The 26,403-nt window shown below is 36.1% G+C and overlaps 1 protein-coding gene across 14 annotated transcripts in view; it reads right to left on the bottom strand.

The window, feature by feature from the left end:
* INPP4B (inositol polyphosphate-4-phosphatase type II B) overlaps nt 1–26,403 on the bottom strand; it is a 322,017-nt gene that overhangs the window by 15,194 nt on the left and 280,420 nt on the right. For 13 of the 14 annotated variants that reach the window (XM_088056200.1, XM_088056198.1, XM_088056203.1 and 10 more), the window contains 3 exons: nt 25,107–25,204; nt 21,299–21,411; nt 17,958–18,112 (listed from right to left, as the gene is read on the bottom strand). In XM_088056200.1, the coding sequence (XP_087912326.1) occupies nt 17,958–18,112; nt 21,299–21,411; nt 25,107–25,204 (366 nt within the window). Of the gene's footprint in view, nt 1–17,957; nt 18,113–21,298; nt 21,412–25,106; nt 25,205–26,403 lie in introns of those variants that run through there. The other variant, XR_015772647.1, reaches the window with a different exon arrangement.

The following is a 26,403-nucleotide window of genomic DNA, read 5'->3' as shown; positions in this document are numbered from 1 at the left end:
CCCAAAAATGTAAAATTCACCTAAATCTGATTTTAGCTATTACCAGGAACAAAAAATGTAGCCCTGATTTGTTTAAGTAGGGAGCTAAACAAAACAACCTAGACAAAAATACATAGGCTGATATGCAGACTGTAGCAACCTGGAAATTGGATCCCAACACTACTACCAATAAACCACCTTCTCTTCTCTTTAGCAGGTAGATTTTAAGAGAACTTTGTAAAATGCAAGAAAAATTCTATTTGAATCTGAAACACACTGCTTTTTCCATGTACTTCCTTCAGGGCAAATGACAAGGTTGGATAAAATGCTCATTATAATGCCTTGAATGCATTTGCTGTCTTTTCTGTTAATAGATACAATATGGAGACTTAGAGGAATAAGCCTTTCTATGAGAAATTAGGAGTGAATGTAATTCATTCATCTTACTTGTTTTGTTTTAGTATCTTTTTAGAAGATGGCCAAAGTTTTGGAGCCTGTTCTTCAGAAGGAAGCAATTTTCTTTCCCTAGAACCAAGGAGAAGAACTGAAACGAAAATCTTTTAAACAATATACTGAATACAAACTTTTTCTCTTTGTATGGAAATTTTTATTTGAATGCTACTGCAGATTTGTTAAGAAGTTGATCGTATCTCACAAAGACAATATTAGCACAGACTAACTTTTTAAGCAAAAAACAACACTGCACTGACAGGGAGAATGAACAGATGAAAACCCATACTGTTTTTCCCATAGTATAAAGGAAAAAAAAAGACTTTTAGAAGATATGAGATCACTAAAGACTAAAAATTCAATAGGCCATATACTTACCTTCTGTGTTCCCGAATCTTTGCTGGCAGAAGGGAGTAAATAATTTATAACACAGGTGCAAATATCTTCTTCTCTATAATAACACTACATTTTTCTTACTGTTACAAAGAGCTAAAGGACATGGTTTTGCTCAGTGCAGTCACAGTAATTGTCAGTTTGCCAAAGATCAAAGATGCAGCTCCCAGGATAGGCTCTATGAACTATGCTCAGGACTCCCTGAGCAGAAGAGGAGTTCACTACACTGTCAGCATCACTTAACCATGAGCTAAGTCTCTGACAGATGAAAAAAAAAAGGCAATTTACTTCCTGACCTGGACTGAACTATCAGATACATATTAATTTTTTATAAAGTCAGTCTTTCTTTTGTTGCAGACTGTGTTCTCTCAAACACAATCAGTAGTGAGGAAACATTCTCACACCAGAGTTTTCACTACAATGCCTTTGGACCTTCTACAGAATCTGAAAATTCCTGAAACTTTGGTGTCTCTGGATTTGAGATATTATAAGTATGAGTGTTCCCAAGCACATGTTCAGCAAGCCACATATGCAACTGCCAAACAGAACAGCAACAGGGCTTTCTGCTTTTGGTGGTAATTGCAATCACAAGTAAGTGGAATGGATGCTATTTTTAAATGCTTATAATTGGGAAAAGAGGGTGTTTTACTATGAAAAATCCAAAACATATTAAAAAAAATGGAAACATCCAAATTTTTGTGGGAAATATTTATCCATTATTTTCTCCTGAAGAAGCAGCAAGCCAATAGCAATGTTGGAGCATTTCCTTCCTCCCCCAAGATGGGACACAGAAGGTAGAAAGTGCCTATAAATCTCTCAATGGGATGGTGGAGAGTTATCTTTGCTACATTGTATTTTTCTACTCTATTATGTGCACTGCTTATTTTGCACAGTGGCAGTAAAACAGGTTATGAAACATTTCAGTATATCATCGTATTGTAGTGCTCCCACTTTAGATAAACATCTTCCAATTTTCCAGAAAAACCCTGTATTTTGAAATAACTTCAAAATATTAGACAGCACTGCCCGAGGTTGTGCTGGGAGCAATACCAATTCCAATTTTACACTCTCTTAATAAGAATACAGTTCTCAACACAGGTCTGAGACACATTAAATCCCGGTATTGCTCATGTTTCTGGCCATGTTTTCTTTAATCAGTAGGAAAATCCCTAACATTTATTCATATGCTTCAGGTGTTTGGATTGAATAAATATGAGCCAGAGGCCAGGTGTTCATACAGAAAAATCTACAGTGCAGCCAAAAAGCACATAGATTGTTAATGAGAAATATTTCATCCTCTCCAAGTGCCCATAATGTCAGGACTTAGGGAATTCTGCTTCCTTTTTAATTTCTAATAAATGCTAATGCCCTTCAATTCTATTGCAACTGATCCCACACTAACCTCATTGGGAATGATACTGCCTTTCCAGGTGAGTGAGGGGTGTCAGCACTCACAGTCCTATCTAGCACTTCCTCGTGGCTAGTGGACTATGAAAAAGTGCCACTGTGCAAAAAATCTGAGCAGACTGATGCTGTCCCTGTTTTTTGGAAGATCCTGAGCTTCTGTGGATGTTGGACAGCACATACAGGCTTCTGGTAACTAAACAATTTTGGTTTTTTTTTTAAAGATCTCTATTATTCTTATAGCTTAATTCTTGATTATCCTTTATTAAAAACTTCAATATAATAATAAACAAGTTCACATCATCTTGTAAGATAAAATCAGAGCCTGGTATACACATGGAAAGGATTCTGCTTGTCTCTTTTTATTAGTATTCTGTTTTGTGTTTGTTAAATATACTATTAATGCATTGCTACTGACAGCTTAAATAAAATCTATAAAACACGTGAACTGCAATTAAACAGCACAAGCAATTAAAAAAAATCTCTGCTGAGCTACAGGCATCTCTTGTTATCTCATTAATGTACACAGGAGACAGGATTGGCTTGTGCACTGTTTATGTACCATCAAGGTTACATTATATATATATATATATATATATAAAATATACATTATTATGTACCAAGGTTCATAATATCCTTCCTACTCTCTTAGAACGTAGGAGCTGGGTTAAAGCAAGCACTCTGAATTTCCTGAACTACTTTCCTTTGGTTTTGCGCCTTGCATGAATTGTTAATGATGGCAGATATGAGGTTCAAACAAAGCTAAAGACATGTGAGTACAGGCCAGCAGCTGCACTTGTCAGACAAGAATGCTTGTCAATGTAGACAGAGTATTTTGGTGCATGAAATAATAATAAATTACATTTTCCCAGGTGCTGTGCACAGTAATGAAACACATGCAGAACAAGGCAGAACAGTTCAGAACACTGAAGAAAATGTAAAATATGATAATCCCCCCCAAGATGGAATTGCTCACACATAATAGAAATTTCACTGGAAAAATAATGGGTTTACATTTGACCACTAGTGTTCTCTTGAATACAGAATAATTTAACAACTGAAGAAGCAACAGACAACCTAAGGGAAAGGAAGGAGTTCTCTACCAAACACTTGCTCCCATAAAGAGGACATACTTTATTTAGAAAGCTTCCTCTCCCTCCCATTCATTCAAATGATTAATTGCATATTTTCATTAAGGAACACTGATCATAAGTTCTTTTTCAAAAGTAAACACATCAAACCACAATGGCAGACAAATTACAGCAACATTTAATGAAATACTGAAAAAATGTTCTTCAGTATAGAAGTATAACTTCTACACATCTATCTACTCAAAATGGCTAAATATTTGCAGAATTCATAATGTTGCTGAGATTATGTAAGCAAAGTAACTTTGTCCAGAAGAGTTATCAGCCAAATAAAGTTTTTCTAGGAAAATAAACAACAATTTAGGATAAGGGCACTATAACTACATTTCTTAATGGTTACTGCTCTCTATATAAACAAGGAAAGTAACCAAATGGACTTCTACCCTTATTTCAAAGCACGCAGTAGTTTATTTTATCATATAAATTGAGCAAACAAGCAAGGGAAGCAACCAATATGTTGTAGCAGCTAAAGTTTAAACAGCAACTTAACGATACACATTTAGCTTCTTACACATTTCTTCTTTTTAATAACTTCTGGCTTCCTTGACCTCATGATAATAAATAAATTAGTGTCTAGTGACAAGTGTATGGAAAGCAAAGCAGGTGCTGATGTCAGCAAAATTTTCCTCATGCTAAATTTCGCCCTCCTACATTTATTTTACCTCCAACTGTTTACCATGATGACTACAGAACACACTTCTGAGATCTGATCCAACTCCTTTAAAGGGCAATATTCCTTAACCATGAGTGTCAAGCCTTTGGGTGCCAAATTTAACAACCCAGCCTTCCCTTACATCTACAGAACATCCTCAGGATGATTCAAGGCCCCTAAATAAGGCTAACCATTCCCGCTGGAAGAGTATTGCAAACTCGAGTCCTTAACTAGGCATTCATAAAATAGGTATCTAAAGTTTTATGATAGAAACAGCTTGATTATAAGTGTTGCAGTGAATTCAATGATCTTTGGAAATAACTTCTCCAATGCCAATTGCCTAATGTTTTTTTTTTCCCCTTATCTTCACAGAGCTTTATAATCTCCAGCCCATACTTGCACTGACACTGCATAACCTTGAAAATGAACCTCATAAGCCTCAGATTTTCTCTCCAGAGCCATAAATATAGTCAAACATGATGGGTAACAACATAAATTTTCAAGTTCACTTGACGACAAAGCATTTTTGAAGGACAGTCTTGTTTTTTTGTCTACAGTGTGAATAAAAGCAAAACCAAGAGATTTACAAGCAAGCAATTGTCTGGTTTGGGCTACATTACAGTATGGTACAGAACATTGGGCTTTGCAACAAGATTAAATGTTTTTTGTTTCTCTTTTGGCATTCCATACCCAATGGAGTATGGATATCGAGCTTCAAGTTTTTATTTTTGCCGTATAAGATCATTTGACTTTTTCCACTCCATTGTAGTATATATTTCATTTAATAAACCTTATAATTAAAAAAAAACCACTAGTCTATTCAACGGTTACAATTCAGAGTGAGTTCATTTAATTCCAATAATTTTAACATCTGTGGTTTAGAGTTGCAGAGAACTTCAAAAGCAGCTATTGAAGTAATACATTGCTTCATTTACAAAGGAAATGGGATGCCTAATGCATTTTGTAGTGCAATAATAACAAAGCTGTAGTATTTGCATAAAGCAGCTCACAGTAATACCAGGTGTTGGTCCTGTTTGAAAAAAGGTCTTTAGACTTTTCCTAGCCCAGTGTGGACTCATTATTCCATCTGGTTACACATTAGCATAGAAATCAGTGAAGTCCTCACCACAGAGAGTCACATTTGGGGAGGATAGATACCACATCTGTACCTAAAAAGCTGTATGCATGGGGAGAAGGTGCTTTTTAGTTTAACTGTTGGTGTGGACTGTTAGTGGAGAGCAGATTGGCCAGAAAGGACTGATGACAGCATCATAAAGACCTGCATTCCTTCCCTACCTGGCATACAGCTGGTGCAGCTGCTTGGAGCAGGGCATGAGACAAGGCTCCCCAGAGACCTCTGACAGCAAACTTCTAGCCAGTGTTTGCTGGTGGCATTCTTTTGACTTTGCTAGAGGTATTCCAGTTTTATTTCAGGTAAAGGCTGTTCACCCATGAGTGTATGGGGCACAAATCAGTATTTTGGAGAAGCCATACATGTCCAAATTCTAAGCACTTGAGGGAGAGGGTAGCTGTTATCAGCACAGTACTCATTGGACTGCACAGCTGGGACTGTGAAACATGTTCGATTATTGCTTTCCAAATGGTTTTGATTGTTCTGATCATTCTCTGTTTCAGAGAATCAGTCTCTTTATCTTACCAACTCATTATTTGCTAGAATTATCTCATCCTGGTAATCATGATGATCATATTTTCTTCTTTTGGGTATGTATTCATGTAGGTACAATTCAAACCTAGGAGGTGAACTCCAGATGGGGTTACTGTATTAAACTGTAACAACAAGCAAAGCAGAAAATTTCAGGGTTCAATGTGCTCAAGATTAAACACTAAATTCTGAGAGAAACACTCTCAGAATAGAACCATGACAGAAAATATCTGTCCTGTGTAAGCATGCAGGAAATAATCTGTACTGAATTCAAGTTCATTACCACTCACTGCAAGTTTTTTACATTGGAATTAAACTGAGACTGTAATGAGTTTTGTTATCCTCATTGTGCTGCACAAAGGAAGATTCTTTGTGACAATAGGAAGAACGATTTCTTTTGGGATAGAAAACATAAAATTTAAGATACATCTGTCACAAAATGATTCTTAAAACGTCAGCTAAGCCTACAAATACTTTTCTAGACTACAATGCCCTGCAATCTCTTGCCAGTGAATACCCTTGGTGTGAAAGTGAGAAAATGTGTCTGATTTGAAAAATGTTACTGCACACAAGTTTCCCTGAAAACAAAGAACTTGACCACATTACATGAAATGACCACATTTTTCCAGAGCTTCTATCCCACCAAAATCTTAATCTACAAACAAGGATCATCACGTGAAGATAATAAACTTACAGGGCAACACAGGACATGAAAGTCTTAAGTGTTTCAATTACCTTTTAATTGCCAATCAGAAACCACAGTGATACAGAAATAAAGTACCCAAAAACCAGTTTCCTATCTTGGAAAAATATTTGCAAAGTTTGTAAGTCATTTTAAATAATTCACTTAAGTCACATAATTAATCAGCAATGTGAAAAACTAAAATATACCAATTCCATATAATTATATGTGAATTATGTGAATGTGTGAATATTATGTCCACTGTCACACAGACCAACATAGTTGGGAGGCAAAGCTTGGATGTATGCAATTTTGCCTTGTCAAGCATCACCAAAAGGTGATTTCAATCCCTTTAAGTCAGAAAAATATTTTATTGTCAGTTGATCTACTAGATTGAAATGATGCAAATTACAGTCAGACAGACAATAACCACTGTCAAAACAGAATATTCTATTTCTTCTGTAGAGCAAAGACAGCATGAAGCATAAGGCTGTATTCACACTAAGGGCTTCATGGAATTGTGGATGCCTCATCCCTGGAAGTGTTTAAGGCCAGGTTGGATGGGGCTTGGAGCAACCTGGTCTAGCGGATGACGTCCCTGCCCATGGCAGGGGGTTGGAACAAGGTGATCATTAAGGTCCTTTCCAACTCAAGCCATTCCATGATTCTATGAAGAAATGTATTTTTCCCTCTGAGAAAGAGCAGAAGGATGTAAGTTGCTACAAGAGCATGACTGTATTTACAGAATGCAGCAATGCATTAACAGGAGAAAAACAACCCCACAGAAGCAAAAGCAAAATCCCTCTACCTGGCAACATGTCTCAGGCTGCTTTCACTGCACAAGAGCAGCATCATAGTGGATATCTGCTAACTCACTTTAAAAAAAAATTCAAAAAGTATCTTCACGTGGCAAATGATCTGCATCTGTGTAACAGGAATATCAAACTCAGTTTAAAGCGATTGTCTACAAATTGGCTGTTAATACCATTGTGGTAGCAAATTTTTACATAGAAAGGTGACATAGGGAGCAACCTTCTCCCTGAGGTGACCGTGCAGCAGGAAAGCAAGAGAGGACTTTATTGGGGATGATGTCGAGGGAAGACTATCCATCAACATTCAGAAGCTTACACACCAGTTCAGGAGTGTCCAGAAGGCAGAGTGCCTTGAACTGTGCAGCCAGCACTGCTGCATTTGCTATGTCAACATGAACCCAAGTAGCAAAAAGGAATGTGAAAAGAGAACTAGTAATATGCAGAATAGTGAATGTCAGTAAGGTAATGAACATTATTTACAAGCTTTGCTATTGCACACTAAAGAACAGCAACAGGACTCTTATTTAAAGCAAAACAGCCTATGAAAGGGTCCCTTTTGAAGAAAAAGTAAATTCAAATTTAATTTTGAACAAAGGAAGGACTGTGATGTCATAACAGACTTGATACCTCCATACTAGCTTTCTCCAACTTTAAAACTGAAAGAAATACAAGTGCATTTCTTTCTCTCACCCTTTGCTTGTCAATTATAAGCTTTTTAAGTCAAAAACATTTGACTTAACTTTAGAAAGTGCAAATTGAATAAATATTCTAACCAGTTATAACTAATATTATCAAAGCAGATCTTGTGGATTTTCAGAATGGATCTTTAAGAATGAGATACAGGTGTAGCTGCTTGCCTCTGCCTAATGCTCCTTTGATCACTTCCAAACCAGCCAATAATGCCTCTGCCAGAGTGCCAGTTTAGCCATTTCTATTTGCTTTCCTATGGCTTTCATTGTAACAGCCATTTAGCAGAAATAAATTTAGAACAGAGACCATGCCAGTCTTTGTTAAATTACGTGAGCTAAAACCCAAAACAAACAAAAACTGAAAACATGTGAAAAACATACCGCAACAACCTATTCTGGACCCTCCCATCTTCTACTTACCTTACCACAAGGCAGCTTGCTGGAAGTTGCAAACCTTTCCGTGCTGATTACTTTGTATTCTCTAGGTGCTCTACTCTCAACAGTTATGAATGAGTTATAAAGGGATTTAAATAAAAAAACAACCAACTTTGGAGCATTGAGGAATGATTTTTCCAAAATTAATATAAAATCCAACATTATTTTGACAGGAGTTATGTATTTTCATCAGACTGGTCAGTTCACCCAAGACGTAAACTATAAACCAGATGATCCTACAACAGGGTTTTATAAAATACATGACTGTGTGATCAGATTACATCTCAGTCTTTTCAGTGTTTCAGTAATCTAAACAAGTTCCTCAAATATGATAATGCTGACTGGAGTGGGGCTGCAGAGTAAATATATACATATTTTTTTAAAGCCAGTTGTATCTCACTGATCTACTGCTGATAATAATTATCTGATGCCTTTTTAACCTGTCTTTCTCTAGAAATAAAGGGTACATGATAGCACTTGGTGTGAGGGGAAGGAACAGGAATCTGTGCATTCCCTCTTTGGATGCAGGGACTGAGTTTAGCTAAACTGAAATGAGGTATAAGAAGCCTCAAATGTTCTCACAAATGCAGTCAAGGGGGAGGCTTGAAATTAAAGCTGATGATATGTCAGGAAACCCATATGATGAATGACAGGGTCAGAAAAGGAAGATTTCTTATACATGTACTACATAATAGTTTCACAGAACAGTAAGTGAAGTTCCTTAGTACCACATGCAGAGGCATCTTCTACCTCATTAACAAGTAACCTAACAAGGAGGCTGGGTCATATACCATAGTATTTCATCCCTTGAGAGAAGAAAGAGGGAACAGTGATTCCCTTCCCACCCTCTGACCCCCCTGATCTAAGAGACTTTAAATCTTGGGTAAGCCTTGCCTGGAATCACAAGACTCTGCAGAGGTAAAAATTTGCTCTGGCACCTTCCTGGGGCATTAGGAGCATCTCCAATAGAGGGGAAAAGCCAGGTGCTTTTCCCACTGCTAGAAGACAATATACACATGGCAACATCCAGGCTTGAGGAGAGGAGACAAGCTGGCAGAGAAGTAAGCCCAGAGCAGGGCACAGGAACTGCACTGCAGATGCACAGCCAAAGCAGTGCCCAGTGATTTTGGCATTAGGAGTATGTTTAGAACCACAGTACAACTGCAGCACCACTAAGTCCCAGGGCTGACTTTCCTTCTATTTTGGTATTCAATATGGTTTTAGATTCTTTCCCTAAAGAACCTGAGATAGAAAATTTCAGATCCAGTGTCTGGATAGTCAAGTTGAATAGGACCATAACTGTTTGAAAGTACAATTGCAAAACATAATGTGCCAGGTTGCCTTATGGTATGCCTTATGCCTATATAATAATAGTAGTAGTAGTAATAATAATAATAATAATAATAATAATAATAATAATAATAAACAGAAAAAGAGAATATGGAGATTCAATGTCGGATTCTCTCATGCCATGTACATAACAAGCATCAGGACAGTACCCAGAGATGATGGATGGCCCTGAGCCTGCACAGCATCCCAAGGGATGGAACTTATGGAAGAAAACTGAAACCAGGGTGCTGGAGAAGAAAGGATGACTATCCAAGCAGGTAGCATTAATACAAAAAAGAAACTAATTTTATGAAGGGATCAAGGGAGTCTAAAATGAGAGCAAAGATAAACCTAGAAGTATCTGTTACTTGCTTTCTACATAAGCCAACCAGAACTGTAGCCTGACACTCCATCACCTTTCTCCTGAAGAAATGCAGAGCCTTCTATTACAAACCAGCTTTTTGGAAGAGCAGCTGATTGCTTCTCCTTTCTGTGCCCCCTCCAACCTTTGGACAGTCAGTAGGTTGCTGGGATCACAGACAGGAAGTTATGAGCCCTCCCTGTCCAGGTTGTATTATTCTGAGAAAAACATTGTTTTAGAGGCCAATAACTTCTTGAAGAGATTGCATGTTTGATAGCTTTAACTAGCTATTGTATGCTACTACCACCCACTTACTCTCATTTCCTGCTTCTTTCTTGTCTAAATTTTAGACTTGGTAGTGTTGCTCTTCCTGAAATTTAGCTGAACATGGCTACAGCTTAATTCAGTTGTAGGACTTGGATTTTCAACAGCTAATAAACATGTATACAGGACTTTTCCCACACACTCTTCCAGGAAATCTTAAAGTGAAATATAACAGGAAGAAACCTGGTATTACTCAGTCTGGTGATTATAATACATCTGGTTTTTGATTTCTGGTAAGACCTAGTCTTTCATGGAAGCTCTAAATAAGCAATAAAGCACTGAATGAATGAGAAAATTAATGAAGTTTTCCATAAACAACTAGAAGAATTGCAAAAGTGAACACCAAGCAATATTTTACAGTAATATAACTACTTCCTTGTTACATTTGTCTAACCATGACAGGTGAAATTCAGAACTATGGGCAATATATGTATGGCAAAAGTGACAGAAACACTTTCTATTAGAGGAGGTTTTTAGGAAGCATTTTCCTTTTAATTTTTTTTTTTAATTCTGTAATTAATCAAATGCAGTGTTTACATTCACTTCTGCACTATTAAGCATCCAGACACAGACTGTGGCACTAAATGGGAAAGCAAATTTATAGGATAAGGTTTTTTCATTTTGCTAGTTTTTAAAGCTAAGTGACCATAGAGTGCACATGGTAATTAATTGCACACATTTCTCACTGTCTATACTGAATAATTAAAATATTGACAGAGAGCAAGGACAAAGCTCAGTTCTCTGTACTCTCATTTGGATCAAGATATGACAAATACTAATTTGGGCTACTTAACAGATTGTTTACCTCATCAATATCTCAGTGATAAACAAAAAGTACAACTCAGAGCAGGGCAAGTTTTTGATTTGAATTCAATGACTCCAGTTCTTATTTGGAGAACTCTGGCACACACAACCTGAAGTCAAAGGGCAAAAAGGCCCTTCAGCAAAAAGATCACAGGGAATCAAGGGTTATTTCTTGTCACAAAGCCGATACCTAAATGTTGCCTAATGTTTTATTTTTCAATTGAAAAGGAACTTCTTTCAATATACAATAAATACTGTACACTGCAATTGATATATTAGTATGTTTTCCTATTATCTTCCCTAAGTAGTCACTGAAGAAGGAGCAGGTGCATTTCAAGGGCTGACTCCCCAAACACTGTTGTCAAAATTTAGACACAATATAGATTTCTACTGGCTCTACCTTCTCCTCATGCACTGATAGGAAAACTAAGCATTATTTCAGAATTCTTGCTTAGTGCCTGCTACATTGATGTAGACTGAGTCACTTCTCTAAATATTCCTTGCAAAGAGTGGAAAAAGTTCTCAATGTTTTCCCTTGAATACCCCTTCCTCCCAAGTGATCGGTCCAAGAATATTATTACAGGTTCCAGGGGAAAGGTAATTATAATTAAGGCTACACAGTGCTTTCCATTAATAATCTATTCACAATAGTTAGTTAATCTTGAATAGGAAAATTCAAACTAACAGTGTCATTTAGAGAAGAAAAAAATACAGTTTTCCCCCCTATTTTTTGAGATAATTACTAATACCTCCATGCTGAAGAACAGGATTTGATATTTTGTGCCAAGATAATAAAGATGTGAGAGATGCAACTATCAAAAAAGCCTGCTCCTGCAAGACTCTCAAATCTCTTCCTAACAAAGTCTTGTTAAAATTCAGCAGCTACATACTTTGAGGATTCAACATATGCCAGGTCAAGGAGCTGGGCAAGGCTTTTCCCTGCTGTTCCCTTCCCTGGCAGAGGATGACTGCTGTAACATGAAGCCAAAACCATGAGGCTCTGCTGTTCTCTCTGTGCTGTGACTGAGGCTGGTGCCCAAACTCTGAACAGAAGAAAGAGGCAGTAACACGTGTCACAGAGGTGAAAAGAGGGAAATATTCAAGCAAAAGGGTAGTAAAAAAAAGGAAGATGAAAAAGATCACATGAGAGAGTTCTCAGGACTCTGACTAAGGTGTTGATGAGAAAGAAGACTGAAAATAGCACTTAGGAAGAATTTGGAGAAATGAGGTCCAGGAGAACAAAATTTCTGCAGCCAGCTAGAGAACATTCCCTTGCAAAACATGAACTCAAACATCTGACCCCAGTGAAAACTAGTTCATATAGTGTGAGGCTATATTACAAAACAACTGCCAATTATACTTACTTAGTTTGTCCATGTAGAAGGACCTCAGGACCTTCCAGAGTGCAAATAAAGTGTGCATGGGTTACCTTTCTTTTATTTTTTTCCTTGGTTTTAAGTCTTTAAAGACTTGCTTTAAAGATACATTATAAAGTTCAATTCTCTGAAATTCAGAAGTTAGATCAGAATAGCTTAGATTTATCACAGCCTTTTTAACTACTGTTTGATACTTTGCCCACAATGATTGTCTATAATCCTCCTCCTCCTTCCAGAAGGATGGTCAGAAATAGACCATAATTCTAAAAGGCTCCAGCAACGTTTCAATGACATTGACTCTCATTATATTATGTGGCCATCTCCCTCCATTTTGTTTTCTTTTCCTCTGCACACTGTGGCTATTAAAAAACATTAATCCAGTAATTGAGTTTTAGAAAAACAAATTGATGGTGGTTAAATGCACCGAAACTGGACTGTACTGTTACTTAATGCCCAAGCTTCTATCAGTACGTCAGGTGATGCAAATCATCTACAGTTTTTATCTCAAAATAGACATGTTAAGTTTCTGAAGAGCCAGAGAATGATGTAAAAATCTACACTGGAAGTCAGGCTCTCCTTTTTTAAGTTTTGTTTGCACTTTGCTTATACTTTTAGAAAAAAAAAGGTCGTGAAAGTCAGATGGGCTGGGAAAAAGGTTAGAGGAGAACTTGTGCCTCCTCTTCTGTGCAACATCTCACATGCTGCATCTCTTGCCACAAGCTCACAAGGGGCAGGGTGAAAGCTGGGAGATGGGAGAAAGGCACAGAGAGATTTGCACGTGGATCATCTCTGTATCTAATCCTGTCCCTTTGCTCCTGCTTCCTAGTTCATGTGGCAATTACAGCTCTGGTGTTTGGTACAGGCTCTTCCCTGGCCAAGGTCCATCTCAGCACCCAGAACATCAGAAAGACCCTGATTAAAGAGCTATTACAGCTACTCCTCCTGCTCAACTCACTCATGTTTAAGAAAAGCTGTCCTCAAACAGCTCTTTAAAAAAGGAGATAGTTTCTTCATAACTGGCTCATCAAAAGCCCAATACTTGTTGCCCAGATCATTTGCTCTTTGAACTTGTGCTTCCATGAGATTTTTGATAGGCTATTTATCTGAAATACCCTGAAATATCCTTAACTATTTGAAGTGGAAACAACATGTTCTACATTGAGACAAATTTTGTATTCAATGTCAGAAATATGTGACAGGTGTTACGTCCTGCTAAGAGTGATGATAAGCATGGACACGACATGACAGCATGGAGGATTCACCATATACAGTGGATTTGTCATTTTCTTTGTTTGTTACTACTTTTGAGGCTTTATTGGAATATGCTCAATGACAGGAGATTCTAAGGTTGTTCACTACTCACAGCCTCCAAAAGGGATCCTGTCACTGAAACAGTAAAGCTAAATAGATTCAGAAAATAAACAAATTTTTAAAAAGAAACAAAACCAAAACCAAACCAAACCAAAACAAGTGGTTTTTTTTTACAGAGCTGCTTCATTATGTGCTGTCCACCAAGGTACATTCTCCCTTAACAGTAGCCAGCTCTAAAGACAAAAAATATAATCATGTGACAGATACTGCAATGAACTTGCATAAATCAGTTTGTGCCTCTACTGTCATCTGGAATAGAGTTAACACTGAATGACAAGAAACATGTATTGCTGAAGGGAAAAATAAAAATATTGATGCCTGTAAAAAATGACTGGGAAGTGGCAGTGACATTATAAACAGTATTTTAATATGATGTGAATTACAAGCATTGATACAGAGGGGGATTATATATTGATTTTCCTCATTCTGCACTATGCATGTCACTAAGATTAATGGGAGTCACAAACCTATATCAAGGAAATTATAATATGTGGAATTATACATAGAATGGCTGCTTCAGGTACACACCAACTGCAGCATCATAATGGCCAGACCTATGACTGAGGACAAAGCCATCATGTCGTATTGTAATGATGTAATATTGTAATATTGTAAATGATAAAGTGTTCATTCCTATCTTTGCTTCATTCATGACATTTTTCATAAGGGAAAGGAAGGACTGATAGGATTCTCATACAACCTTTTTTTATAAAGAAGCAATAAACATTGCATAGTTTATCACTAAAAAACAATGATTCCACTTACAAACTAAGTCATTAAAAAACAACTACTGGCAGTATTTTCCAAAACAGGGTTTTGCAATGTACACCAAAGCAAATATGCTGAAGCTTTGGGAATCACTTCTGAATGTGAAGAAGCTAAAAAGCAGCAGCACACAGAAGTCCAGCATCTCCAAGCTTCTGGTGGCAAGAAAGCACAAATCTGTAAGCACACTCCTTTTTTTCCATCAGTCAATAAAACTGTGTCAGCACTGGCAGGAAAAGAAAAAGTCTTACAGCTACGCAGCCACCTTTATAATTTTCATATCTCAAAATGATGGCATTTCCAATAAAGGCTGCTTTTGAATCACCATTTACTTCTACAGCTCACTTAGTTTCACAGTAGTCTCTATCTCCTACTGGTAACTCTTAAAAGAAGCCTTTCAAAGATCAATCCAGTCTGTTAGGATTCTGGATGTTAAAACTGAATTTTTCATGTCTACTTGTTCTTTTGAAAGGCTTAAAAGCAATTTGTCACAATCAGCCACAAAGGGATTTGATTGACAAAGTTTAACAAAGTGATCTAGAGAAGATTCATTGGGGAAAAAACTGCTAAGATTGCAAATTAAACGGCAAATAGTTTTTCTCTGTCTGCCCTTGAAACAAAATAGGTTCTTTTAGATGTGAAAATCATTCTAAAAGCTTCTAAAAGTACCTAATGAAAATTTTAGAAATGCACAGCATTATCTTTCAGATCTGTGAAAGTAATCAAATTAAAAGAAACTACAAAAGGACAAGTGACACAATGGCTACCAAACAAGTCTATTGACCTCATTCACACAAATCTCAAAATCACTCAGTTGAGTGATTTGCCTCACTTGCCAAACTTTCCTCAAGTGAAATACAGGACATTTAGCTGAAACACCTATGGAAATCAAGAGGTTTTTCTCCTCTCCTTTGCCTATCTGCTCTTTCCTTCCCAGTTTGCTGTCTCAAAATGTCCTTCTCTGCAATGGTACTCTCTCTGTCAACAGGAGCAATGCCCAGCTGGAGGGTCCCAGCCAGGCCACCCACGCAGCAGTGCTGTGTCCCTTCCAACACTGCTCCAAAGGCACTCTAGCCCAGGGGAGGGAGCAGCAGTTCCTGCTGAATGTCTGTCGCATCAGATATAAAAACCCCCCACCTGAAGACACATCTTAAACTCCCAGGCCAAATCTCAATGGAAGGACTGTGAAGTACTATGCTACCATTTGACATTTTTACTCTTCTGTTCTGAATTTTTTGCCTTTCATTGACCAACTCATGAGGGAAAAAGAGAAATTTGGGAGGGAAAAAGAGTAATTTGGCTGCCTTTTTAAAAAAAAATTATTTTTAAACCTCTAGTTATGTGAACAGTGTTAGACTGATAACAACTAGCATAGTTAGAAGATTCTTTATTATCCTGATAGTGCAAATTATTTTGCATGCTACTGCGGCTACTTGCAAAACCTTTGCTTTAATCCTCAGTCAGTCCTACCCCCTGAGTCAAAGTTATCACCTCCCATCCAACACATCTTTTACCTACTTTGGTTCAAGTTTGAAGTTCATTTACAGGGTAAGAGTAGGATAAAGCTTTTATCCAAAACTACAACATAACTGATTTTACACTTTTGTAATGGTGCTTCAAACTCATATATCCATCTGCTTATTTAATTTTTAAGTATTACTCAGATTTTTTTGTCTTTACACCATTCTTTTGTGACTTCAAATTACTGTTACCTGCAAAAATGACTAATATGCTAATCTTCTCAAATTTCAAATCAGTCACATGACATAAACCAACTCAAAGTCATTTATATTTTGATCTACAAAAACATATTAGATTTTTGTACTAACAAGTTTGGGGACTTTTAAAATTAAATTTATGCTTGGTTTTTTCCATTCAAGTACTCTACTCAATGCTGTTCTAACATTATGGTGATTTTTTATAATTAATTAGTTTTCCTGTGTCTGGTAACTCACTGTAGCTTACACACTTTTGCATTTATTGGAGACATAACAGAAAAAAAAAAGCATTTGAAATGCCAACAAATGAAATTTAACACAGAAAACTCAGAATTCATTAATGATAAAACATATAGTTATGAAAGACTGCGCAAAAGTCATTCACTCATCAAACTACTTCAGAGACAGAGGGTTTTATGCAAGGGAACAATACATCCAAAACGATAGAGCACAGTTCAGTACACCACATCTCATTGCATTAGCAACATCTTGTGAACCAAACCTACAACTGAGCCATCTTGGCTCATTTACTTTTTATAAAATTACCTTTTTTTCTTTAGAACAGCTATCTTTGCTGAAGGACAAAAGGACACTAAGTGGATAAACCTACAGTATTAACCTAGACATTAAACACCTATTTTGGCAGTAATCAATATAAAGGTCCAGAATTACCCAATACAGATGGTAAACATGATTGTTTACTTGTATGATCTTTACAAATCCATACAACCAATTTGTGTTTCACAAAAGTCCAAGATACGATTCAGTTACTTCTTTGCAGGCTGACCAAAATATTTTCTATTCATTTTACAATGATCTCTGTTATATATTATTCTAGTGTTGTGGATACATGTTTTAAAACTCCTATAGATAATATGATTAAAACTGTTATGATTAAAACTATATGATTAAGCTCATTAAAACCAATGATGAAAGTTTCTTTAGACAATCTAACACCTGGATTCATTTTACGATCAAAACTTGTTTGCTTAATATGGTTTTTTTATTCATCAAAGATTCAGGTAATGAGAAATCTTTACATCTTTTAATTACACATTTCTGACAACATCAGCTTCAATTTCTGCATAGTTGTAATTTAGAATAAAACATGTTTTAATTAACTTTTTTAAAAGCGCAGTAAAGATTTTATAAGATACTAATGATACCACCAACAACCAGTCCAAACCTACTTGGATGTTTCTTTTCAATAACATAGACTAGTAAGAATTCTCATCTGTAACAAATGCATCTTTTGCTTTTCCAGTATTTGTGCAAATGTTGTACAAATTATTTAATGACTGGGCAAATGTTTTTTAAAATACCTTCAAAACTGAAATGTAATTTTTTTTAAAGCAAATGCTGTTCAGAGTGCTGCTCAGATTCTACAGTCAGTGAGCAGACCCTTGCAAGGTTTCAAAATCTCAGAAACTGTTAATTACTGATAAAACACACAGCTGCAAAGATCCTACATCAAGAGGTGACTTACCAGTGGTCAGGCTGCTGCTCAGCCAGGTCTGGGCTCTACTGGGCATTTAGAAACAGCTTTAGATCCTCTCTACTGGCAGCCCTGTCCTAGCTCAAAGTGCACAGAACCCCACCTACCTCCTCATGCAATCCAGTGCCCGAATGAAGAAGTCCTTGTGCAGCTGGTGCTCATCCCTCAGGATGGAGCACTGCTCTAACGTCACTGACATAGATGTCCTGTCTTTGGCACTTTTGCAGCAGGTGAAGCGCACTCCATTCAGCTTCCGGCAAATCTGAAACACAGGCAGGCCTCACAGGTCAGCCCTTCCACACCTGGCAGGCTGTGCAGCCCCTATAACTCTGCAAGCCCAGAAGGTGCACCCAGAGAGCTACAGCATTTCTCAAAAGAAAGCACCTATTAAAAGTTAGTATCGGTACATTCAAACCCTGAACTTGAAATAGGATTTTTATAACTATAAAAGATATAGTTCCTTCAAGATATAAAAAGATATAAAAAAATAGTTCCTTCACTGTTCCCGCACTCAATCTAGCAACCACCCTCTTCAATGAAAGCTTAATTGTCTGAATATCTAATGAATAAAGAAAAACCTTGGTAAGTCTTGACTCACCAACATGAATGCAGCAGACTAACTTCTTGTGAAGGTATGGAGTCAGACATACCTGAACTTAAATAGCTTTTATTTTCAACAGGTAAACTGTTCAATGTATAGCTCACAATTAATGAAGTTTAACACAATGACTGCCATGGATTGTCTACATTCACTTATACTTTGAAAACGTTATAAGGCATAAGGGAAATGTGACATTTTTGAGGATGATTTTTCCCCTTAAGAATTAATCTGTGGTTTATTTAGTCCATTAGTTTATACTTTGGTTTCAAACAGTATTTTACTAGAAAAAGTAAACTTTGAAGAAGGACTGCTGTGCCTAAGTGTGGGTCTGCCTTTCCTTAGATATAATTCCTGAGAAAAGGTAATACTTTGCTTACACCTCTCCCTGGAGAATTATAGGTATAACCATATGAAACCCCAAAATGTTTGTTAGAATAGGGCAAGGCAATAAATTACAGCAGTAATCACAAAAAGGAACTTCCCACATTGGCTATCACGGGAGAGCTCACAGGATGAAACTGGAACATGATCTTCACAATGTCAGTGCAGCAAATAATCATTTCTTCATCTGTTAATTGCATACTCTGAAATTCTATTAAAATCAATGGCCCAGAAAATACTTAGAGACTTTAAGTTCTTTTGTGATATCATGGTGAGGGTAATCTCAAAAGTTTAATTTAGGGAATCAATTAAAGGAATCTTACGTAGAACCCAAAGAGGTACAGTGTCACTTTCGGACACAAAATGATTCACACCGCTCGATGTGGGATAGAGGAAGAAGAAGAAGCTTTATTCTGTTGTTTCAGTATTTATAGATTCTTGACAATGACCAGGGATTGGATAGTTAGGTTACTACTTTCCTAACCACACTGGTTGTAAGAAACGTCTATCAAAAGACATATCTTTAATGGAATGTATAAACATCTACGGTTATAGTTACTTTCCTGGGAAAGTGTCTAGAAACTCTGAAAACAATATCAGAATGCTTAATTTTCAGGGTGACAGTACAGAATAGTGAATAAGAACCTATAAGTGTTTCTTTCATTGTATAATTTAAAATTTTAGAAGTTAAATCTGTTTAAAAAATTTGAACAGTTGCACTGGGATTTAAATAAAGTACTATATGACAATTTTCTTAAATAATGGTGTGAATGACCTTAACTGTTTAATTGAAGAGATTAATTCTCTTTACACTAGTATCTCTGGAAGTCCATGAGTCATACGGACTATTAGACATGAACGAGTCCTAAAAAAAATTAAAAATACAAAAAATCATGACAAAAATGAAGTAAAAATCCAGGTAATTATTCTGGATGAGTGATCGGCTCTGATGTAGGGAAGACACAGGAGGAGAAGAACATATAGTCTATTGGATTTATTCTCACAGTCCAATTATATCAGGGATTACATGCAGGTACAGATATATATGTGGAATCTCACATACCTACTGCAATAAAAAAATGATACTGCACAGCTACTGCACTGACAAAGTTTTATTCTTACATCTTTTTCAAGAAATAAATGGAACATTCTACAACAGTGTGTAGATCATTGGAACCAGAAATACACATTTCAGAAAGTTAAAGTAGGGAAACCTAAAGAGAAATAGAATTCAGTGAACAAAAAACCTGGAACACTTTGTATGCCCTAAGAATGCATTTTACTGATGAAATTATTTTCAGGGAACTCTGAATAGATGGTAAAATACAACTTTCTATATCCAAAGATTTAGCACATTCTTTGTAACTCATTTTATACTGTATCTTTTACTTTTTAGTATTTTATACTTTATCTTTTACTTTTTTAAAAGAAGTGTTTCATAGTAATTGCAGGACTGGTACTGCAACAAAAACTTATATTTTTACTTACAAAAGATTTATACTGCAATAGCATGTGATAATATTTATTAACCACATGGCAAAATGTTATTAGTAATATGAAACTTACAGCAGTGTTATTAATACAAAGATATATGTCTGCTCCCTGCTGTTAATAAAAAGTAATGGAAAATGTTATAAATAATTATAATATAATAAATGTTATTAATAATTTTGCATCAAATATTTATTTGCCTTGAAGGGTATTTACATATGAAAGTCTCCCAAAACACAAAGCCTTGCTTCACTTTCAGTAGATACAAAAAACTCCCTGCTGGTATAAGACGGCAGAGATATCAAGGGTACTTTTCTAAATACAAGACAACTACCCAGCTGAATTTCACATTCAGAGCTTGAGCTCTTTATAAACATCTAAGAGTTGTTTTCCTGGCCTTTTTTTTTTAGTATGTATGTGCAAACCCCACATAATTGGGAAACAGAAAGGAATTATGAGGAAAAAGTGAAGTATTAATCATTGTTAGATAATTTTCTTTGTTTTTCCTGTGTCTGATTGTCTGTTCTTTGCATGTCTTTTGCAACAGCTATTTGTGAAATTAATTCAATTACAGTAAATCAAAAGTCAAATGCAGCAATAGCAAAAAAAAAAAAAGCCAGAGCAAGCAACCATGGCCCACATCATACCTCAAGGACACTAAAAAAAGGAAATTATTTTGAGTAATTTTATATTATCAAAGAATGAATATGAAACAAATCACCCAAATTCTAGCAGGTTCTACCAGTTTAAAAAGTGAGAAAAATAAATTGTCTGCATTTTAAGTGGAGGATGAAGAGATAAATTTATGAATGGAATGAGTGACTATATTAGAAAACCATTTCAGCACATCTGGCTCCTTTAACCAGTGAGTTCTCCAATCATATCCTTAAAATCCATTGCACTTACAATATCAGCAGGCTTATAAAAATTAGTTCATCATTAGTTCATTTATTTCTTTGAAACAAGAGAGCTTACCGTTGCAGCCAGCCACATTATTTCTACATTCTTTCTCTTTTTGGCCTGGATATTTTGATGAAGACTTTCTAGCAATCCCTTTAAATCATTTTGTTCTTGAAAATGTGGTAAACCTGGAAAAAAAGGATGATAAAGTTGATAAGGTTGGTGATATAGTTGTCCTGACTCATGGTGAAGAACAGGTCTATTATTTACAGCCTTGTTTGGGAACACAAGATGGAAATAACCAGCTAAATATTTAAGGAATAAGCAAACCTTATGCCTTTCTGAGTATTAGGTTGTCCTCCCTAAGATCTTCATGTGGAAATTTAACATATCTTCAACCTTTATCTTATAAATGGATGGTGAAAACCAAAATCAAATTTCTGCTGTAGTTCTGTTCATCAGCTATTACAGACATTCAGTGGAAATCAGAAAAAAACCCTGCGTGTATTACAATCTGCTTTGATGGGATGATTTTTTTATTTTAAAGTCAAAAATTTTGGTTTTGTTTTCAAATTGAAACATCTAATTTTTGTTTTGAAATGTGCCTTCATTTTTTATATAATGTAACATAAAGGTTAAACAGCACTAAGTATCCCCTCTAAAAAGTAACAAAGCATATTTCTCAGTTTGAAATTAAATGAGGCTTTATTGTGAAGTAGAAAATAATTTCAGGTTTACTTAAAATCCAAAATTTTACTTGCTTGTTCTGGGTATGGCATCTAAGCTGAAATTTAATTCATCCTACATCTCTAGCAAAAATTCAAGAGTAGGCAATTTAACTTCCCCCTCTGTTTCATATGTATATATATAGGAGGGTTTTTCCTAATCCTACATTTATCTTCACTAGCTTTGAAAATCAATAGAAACAAGCAGAATCTGTTTTCTGAAATGATTTCTTCTCATGGTGGTGAAGTAAAAAGAATTTTAATTATAGTTTTGACCATAAAAAGGGCTCAGAATCAAGTGAAACAAAGTGAAACTAAATAGATCAATGGACACAGTTTCTTCAAGCAGAGAATGTAAATTGTCCATCCAGTGAGAGAAAAAGTCCCCATAGCCCAGGCCCCAAAATCAACCCAAAGACTTATACTCAATTGAAAAAGTAAAAATTATGGAGGTATTAATGGACGTCAATATCCATTCTCCTAATGTGATCCAAGTTGGAATGATCCCTCTTATCAATAGGCTTTTACATTTTATATCAAATAAATTCTGTTGTTTCCCTTATCCATGATTCATAGTAAGAAGTAATTTAAATATATTCAAAAAGAACTAAGTTCATTCATACTGTGCTGTCTAAAAAAATTCACTAAAAACAGACCAGCAAAAAAAAACCACAAAAAACCACAAAAAAGGGAGGGAAAAGTACATCCAAACTAGTTTTGCAATAATCTTAATGTGGATTATTTTAACTGTATATTACAAAATCTGATTGTACACTTAGATAATGCAGAACACATAAACACACATCACACTCTGCTAGAGTATTACACTTATGGCTGCATCTGTTTCTTTAAAACACAAACCACACAATGACAAGGATGATTTGAGATTATGCTAATGTATTATTAAGCATTTTATTGCTTCCAGGCAGCTTTCCTTTGGTTCACAGCAGAAAATGCTACATCTCAGAGGGATGACTTCACCACAGGTATAGCAAGAGTCTCCTAACTTATAGTACTGCCAAATGAGTTGCACCTTAACTGGAAATGATCAATTACTTAAACTCTTTGGGTCCCCCACAGTACTAAACTATCAAATCAGGCTCATAGATTATAAGGGGGAGGAGCCTGGAAGTACCAAACAGTCTTGTTTTCAGTAAATTATGTATTACTGAACAACAATCTTACATTTTTGGACCCTTACTACCCTTAGCATTTCTATAAGAGCAGTACTACTTTGGTGCCTCAACCAGGGCTATATTTGGTCAGCACTTTTGGTAGGAACCTTTCTGGGAGCACACTCTTACTTTCAGTTTCTGCTGAAATAATTTAAGAGGTTAAGAAATGGGTAAATAATAAAGTGTATGTTCATCTTAAAGAAGATAGAAAGTCAGTGTATGCTTAGCTACAAGCAAGAATATTATTGGCAAGGGGAAATACAGACACAAGAGGAAAACTAATAGCAAAGGTGGCAATACCTTTCTGGGAGTGGAAAATTGAATTCTTTGAAAGGAAATATATGAATGAAGAAGCAGACAAGGGAGGCTGCCAAGGGTGGATGCAAAAGCCTGGCAAACAGGGCTGTGAGTCCTCAAATTCTGCTCAGCTTTATGAGCACTGTTTGGAACTAACAGCTTTTGGAAGACAGTCCTGCATTTATTTTGTAGCACAGATTTGGCACTACAGGGAATTATCTGGAAGGATGGGACAAAGCCATCAAGGAGTCATCAACACTGAATGCCTCTCACTTGGCCCCAGCACCAGGGCTGCTGCCAGCCTTATATAGAGGTTTGTCTTCCAGAAGTGGGGGAAAAGGGGAGGGATTAAAGTCCTCCCCAAAATGAACAAGTTTAAGAGCTTCACTTTTTCCCAGGGGGCTGGTTTAAAAGCTACATTTCTCTAAGGCAAAAGAGTGATTCCATACATATAGTGGCAGCGATCTACTGAGAAGGGCAGTGGAGCCAAAAGGTGCTTTGTGTTCCATGAAAATTTGTATAAAGAAGAGACTCAGTTCTTAAAGGTAGAGAAAAAAGCAAGAAGGTTACAATATCCAGAAAAGACATGGTGAATTAGACAAGACTAGTTCTCAAAAGCTTGTACAGTCTGGAAGAAGTCCAGGAGCTGTGTGGCTCACTAATAATCATACAGGAAGGCAGTACAAGTTTAAACTCTGTTAATGAAAAGCAGCCAATACTATCTGCATGCAAATTTTTGCTTTTATATAATCAAATCCATTTATGAGATCTACCTTAGTCCTAATCTGGATGAAGTTAGTTTTTAGATGATATTTTCAGTGCAAGAATCTTCTAAATTAATTACCCAACTTGTTGTATGACTTTCACTGTAGATATCCTAGAAATACTAGGTCTGTGGGTGGATGGATGGGCATCCTGCCCACCGCTTAGGAAGAGAGCTTTTGTTTCTGTCAAAATTATTGACAAATTAAAATTATCCTGATATAAGAGATAAACATGTATTCATACACAATGATGTACCAAAGCTTTACACAGGATTTAAAAAACAGGCTGTTAAACAATCCGCAACATTGGGGACTAATAGATTGGGCATGAAAATTACTTTAACAGGATTAGATTGATGCAAGCATCTTTTCAGTCCTTGCTTTTGGTAATCAGAGTAACAGCACAGTAATGTTTTTGTTTATGATACGAAATTTCTATAAAAATGGAATACAGGGCCTATTCTAAAGGCCTTGTATTCTAAACCTTGTTATTAATATCATGATGATACGGTTCATTGCTTGTATTTGCATCTGCAGATTTCTCAGTGGTTCACCAAACCTCAACACATTTTCAGAACAAGAGCAGAGGGAATGACTGAAGCTGATGGAATTTCCCACCAAGTATTTCTGTACCAATACAGTTAGGTACAGACTGTCCTCTACTTGAAATATTAAGAAACGTATTACATTAATAACTTAAAATAGCTGTTCAGTTCATCATTCCTCTGTTTCATTCTCTCTGTAGCTTCAGCTGTGGCATTGGACCTGAAATCACTCTTGAGATCAGCAGGTCTGTGTACAGATACAAAATGTTTACATTTATGGAACAAGTTAAGGAATTCTGCTAATATTACTGTCTTATAACCTTTTATCCATCAAAGCTTTTCAAAGCCATCTGGACATCTCATTATTTTGTACTCACAATCAGGAGGCATTTTTTCCATAAATAACTTGTAATATTCTTTGAGAAGTTCTAAATTTTCCTGGTTAATGTTTTCCTGCAAAGTGGTATCTCCAAACCTATGAAAATAGACAATAAATTATGAAAAAACCAAAACCCACAATCCAAAACAAAGATAAATTATCCTTCATAATTATTTCTTTGCATAAATAAATAACTTTGATTTTGTATTACTTGTTTTATAGTGCTCAATGTATTAGATTTTGTCAAACATGCACTAGTTAAGTTCTCATATGCGTTGGAACTGATTTTTGGAAACAAGGTTGTCACTGATGGATAATTCTTCCAAAAATTTATTAACAAAGCAATCAATTTACAAACATGCAATAAAGCACTTATTCTTTTTGCCCTCACAAATCCTGAGTAAATGGAAAGGCACTTTGGGGGAATTCCAAATGGGACCATAGGCACCAACTCCAACACCAATTCCTCCATCACTTAGTGCTGCTGTTGCTTAAGCATATTAATTTCTGTAAGAGCTGGACAATATGGAAGTGACACAAGGTGGAAGAGAAGCTTATCTACAAACTAACTACAGATACATAAACAAACATTTTTCTTTCTGAAATCAAGATTTCTACACAGCCACATTTCACATGCCAAGAAGATAAATCTCATGGTACTACGGGAGATATGATTGTAAAGACAGGAATGTTCCCTGGGTAGGTAGGGACAAGTTTTTGCAATTCATCTTTAGAACAGCTTTGAAATGGAAATGGAGGAGTACCAAAAGAGAGGCATAGGCTGGTGGGTGAGAAACTCAGGTAGAGAGAAGGGGACACAGATCAGAAGATACAAAATAAACTGCAAATAAACAAGGGAAGCAAATATTTCAATGGGCCAAAGGGAGAAGACTTGGCTTCTTCCTCAGTAGCCACTGCTGCACTGTCACATGAGAATGTTTCTTTTAAATCAGAAATATTCTCAAGTGTATTCTATCAAAAAACAAAGGTATCTTTTTTATGTAATAGAGTAACATCTCCTAGAAATTTGCCACAAAAATGTTTTTATATTCTCATGTTTTTTATCCCACAAAACTCCCCATATTTTTCACCAAAAATCATGTGCAGTGTTTTTAGTCTCAAAAACAAATGTCTAACTTTAGGAGTTAAGCAATATTTTGAAGCAGACTGTAACTCCACACAGAAAATCTGATTCTGCATTAAATTGGTTTGCTTGGTAGATATTAGTACATATCCATATTTATAGATATGTGGGTATTACATTTTCTCTCATGACTTTCTTTGTGCACAGGGAA

Source organism: Pseudopodoces humilis, chromosome 6, assembly GCF_049639895.1.
Source record: "Pseudopodoces humilis isolate 2021_Gansu_Grassland_sample_001 chromosome 6, ASM4963989v1, whole genome shotgun sequence".
NCBI classification, from domain to species: Eukaryota; Metazoa; Chordata; class Aves; order Passeriformes; family Paridae; genus Pseudopodoces; species Pseudopodoces humilis.
This window is presented reverse-complemented; position numbering and strand designations above follow the sequence as displayed.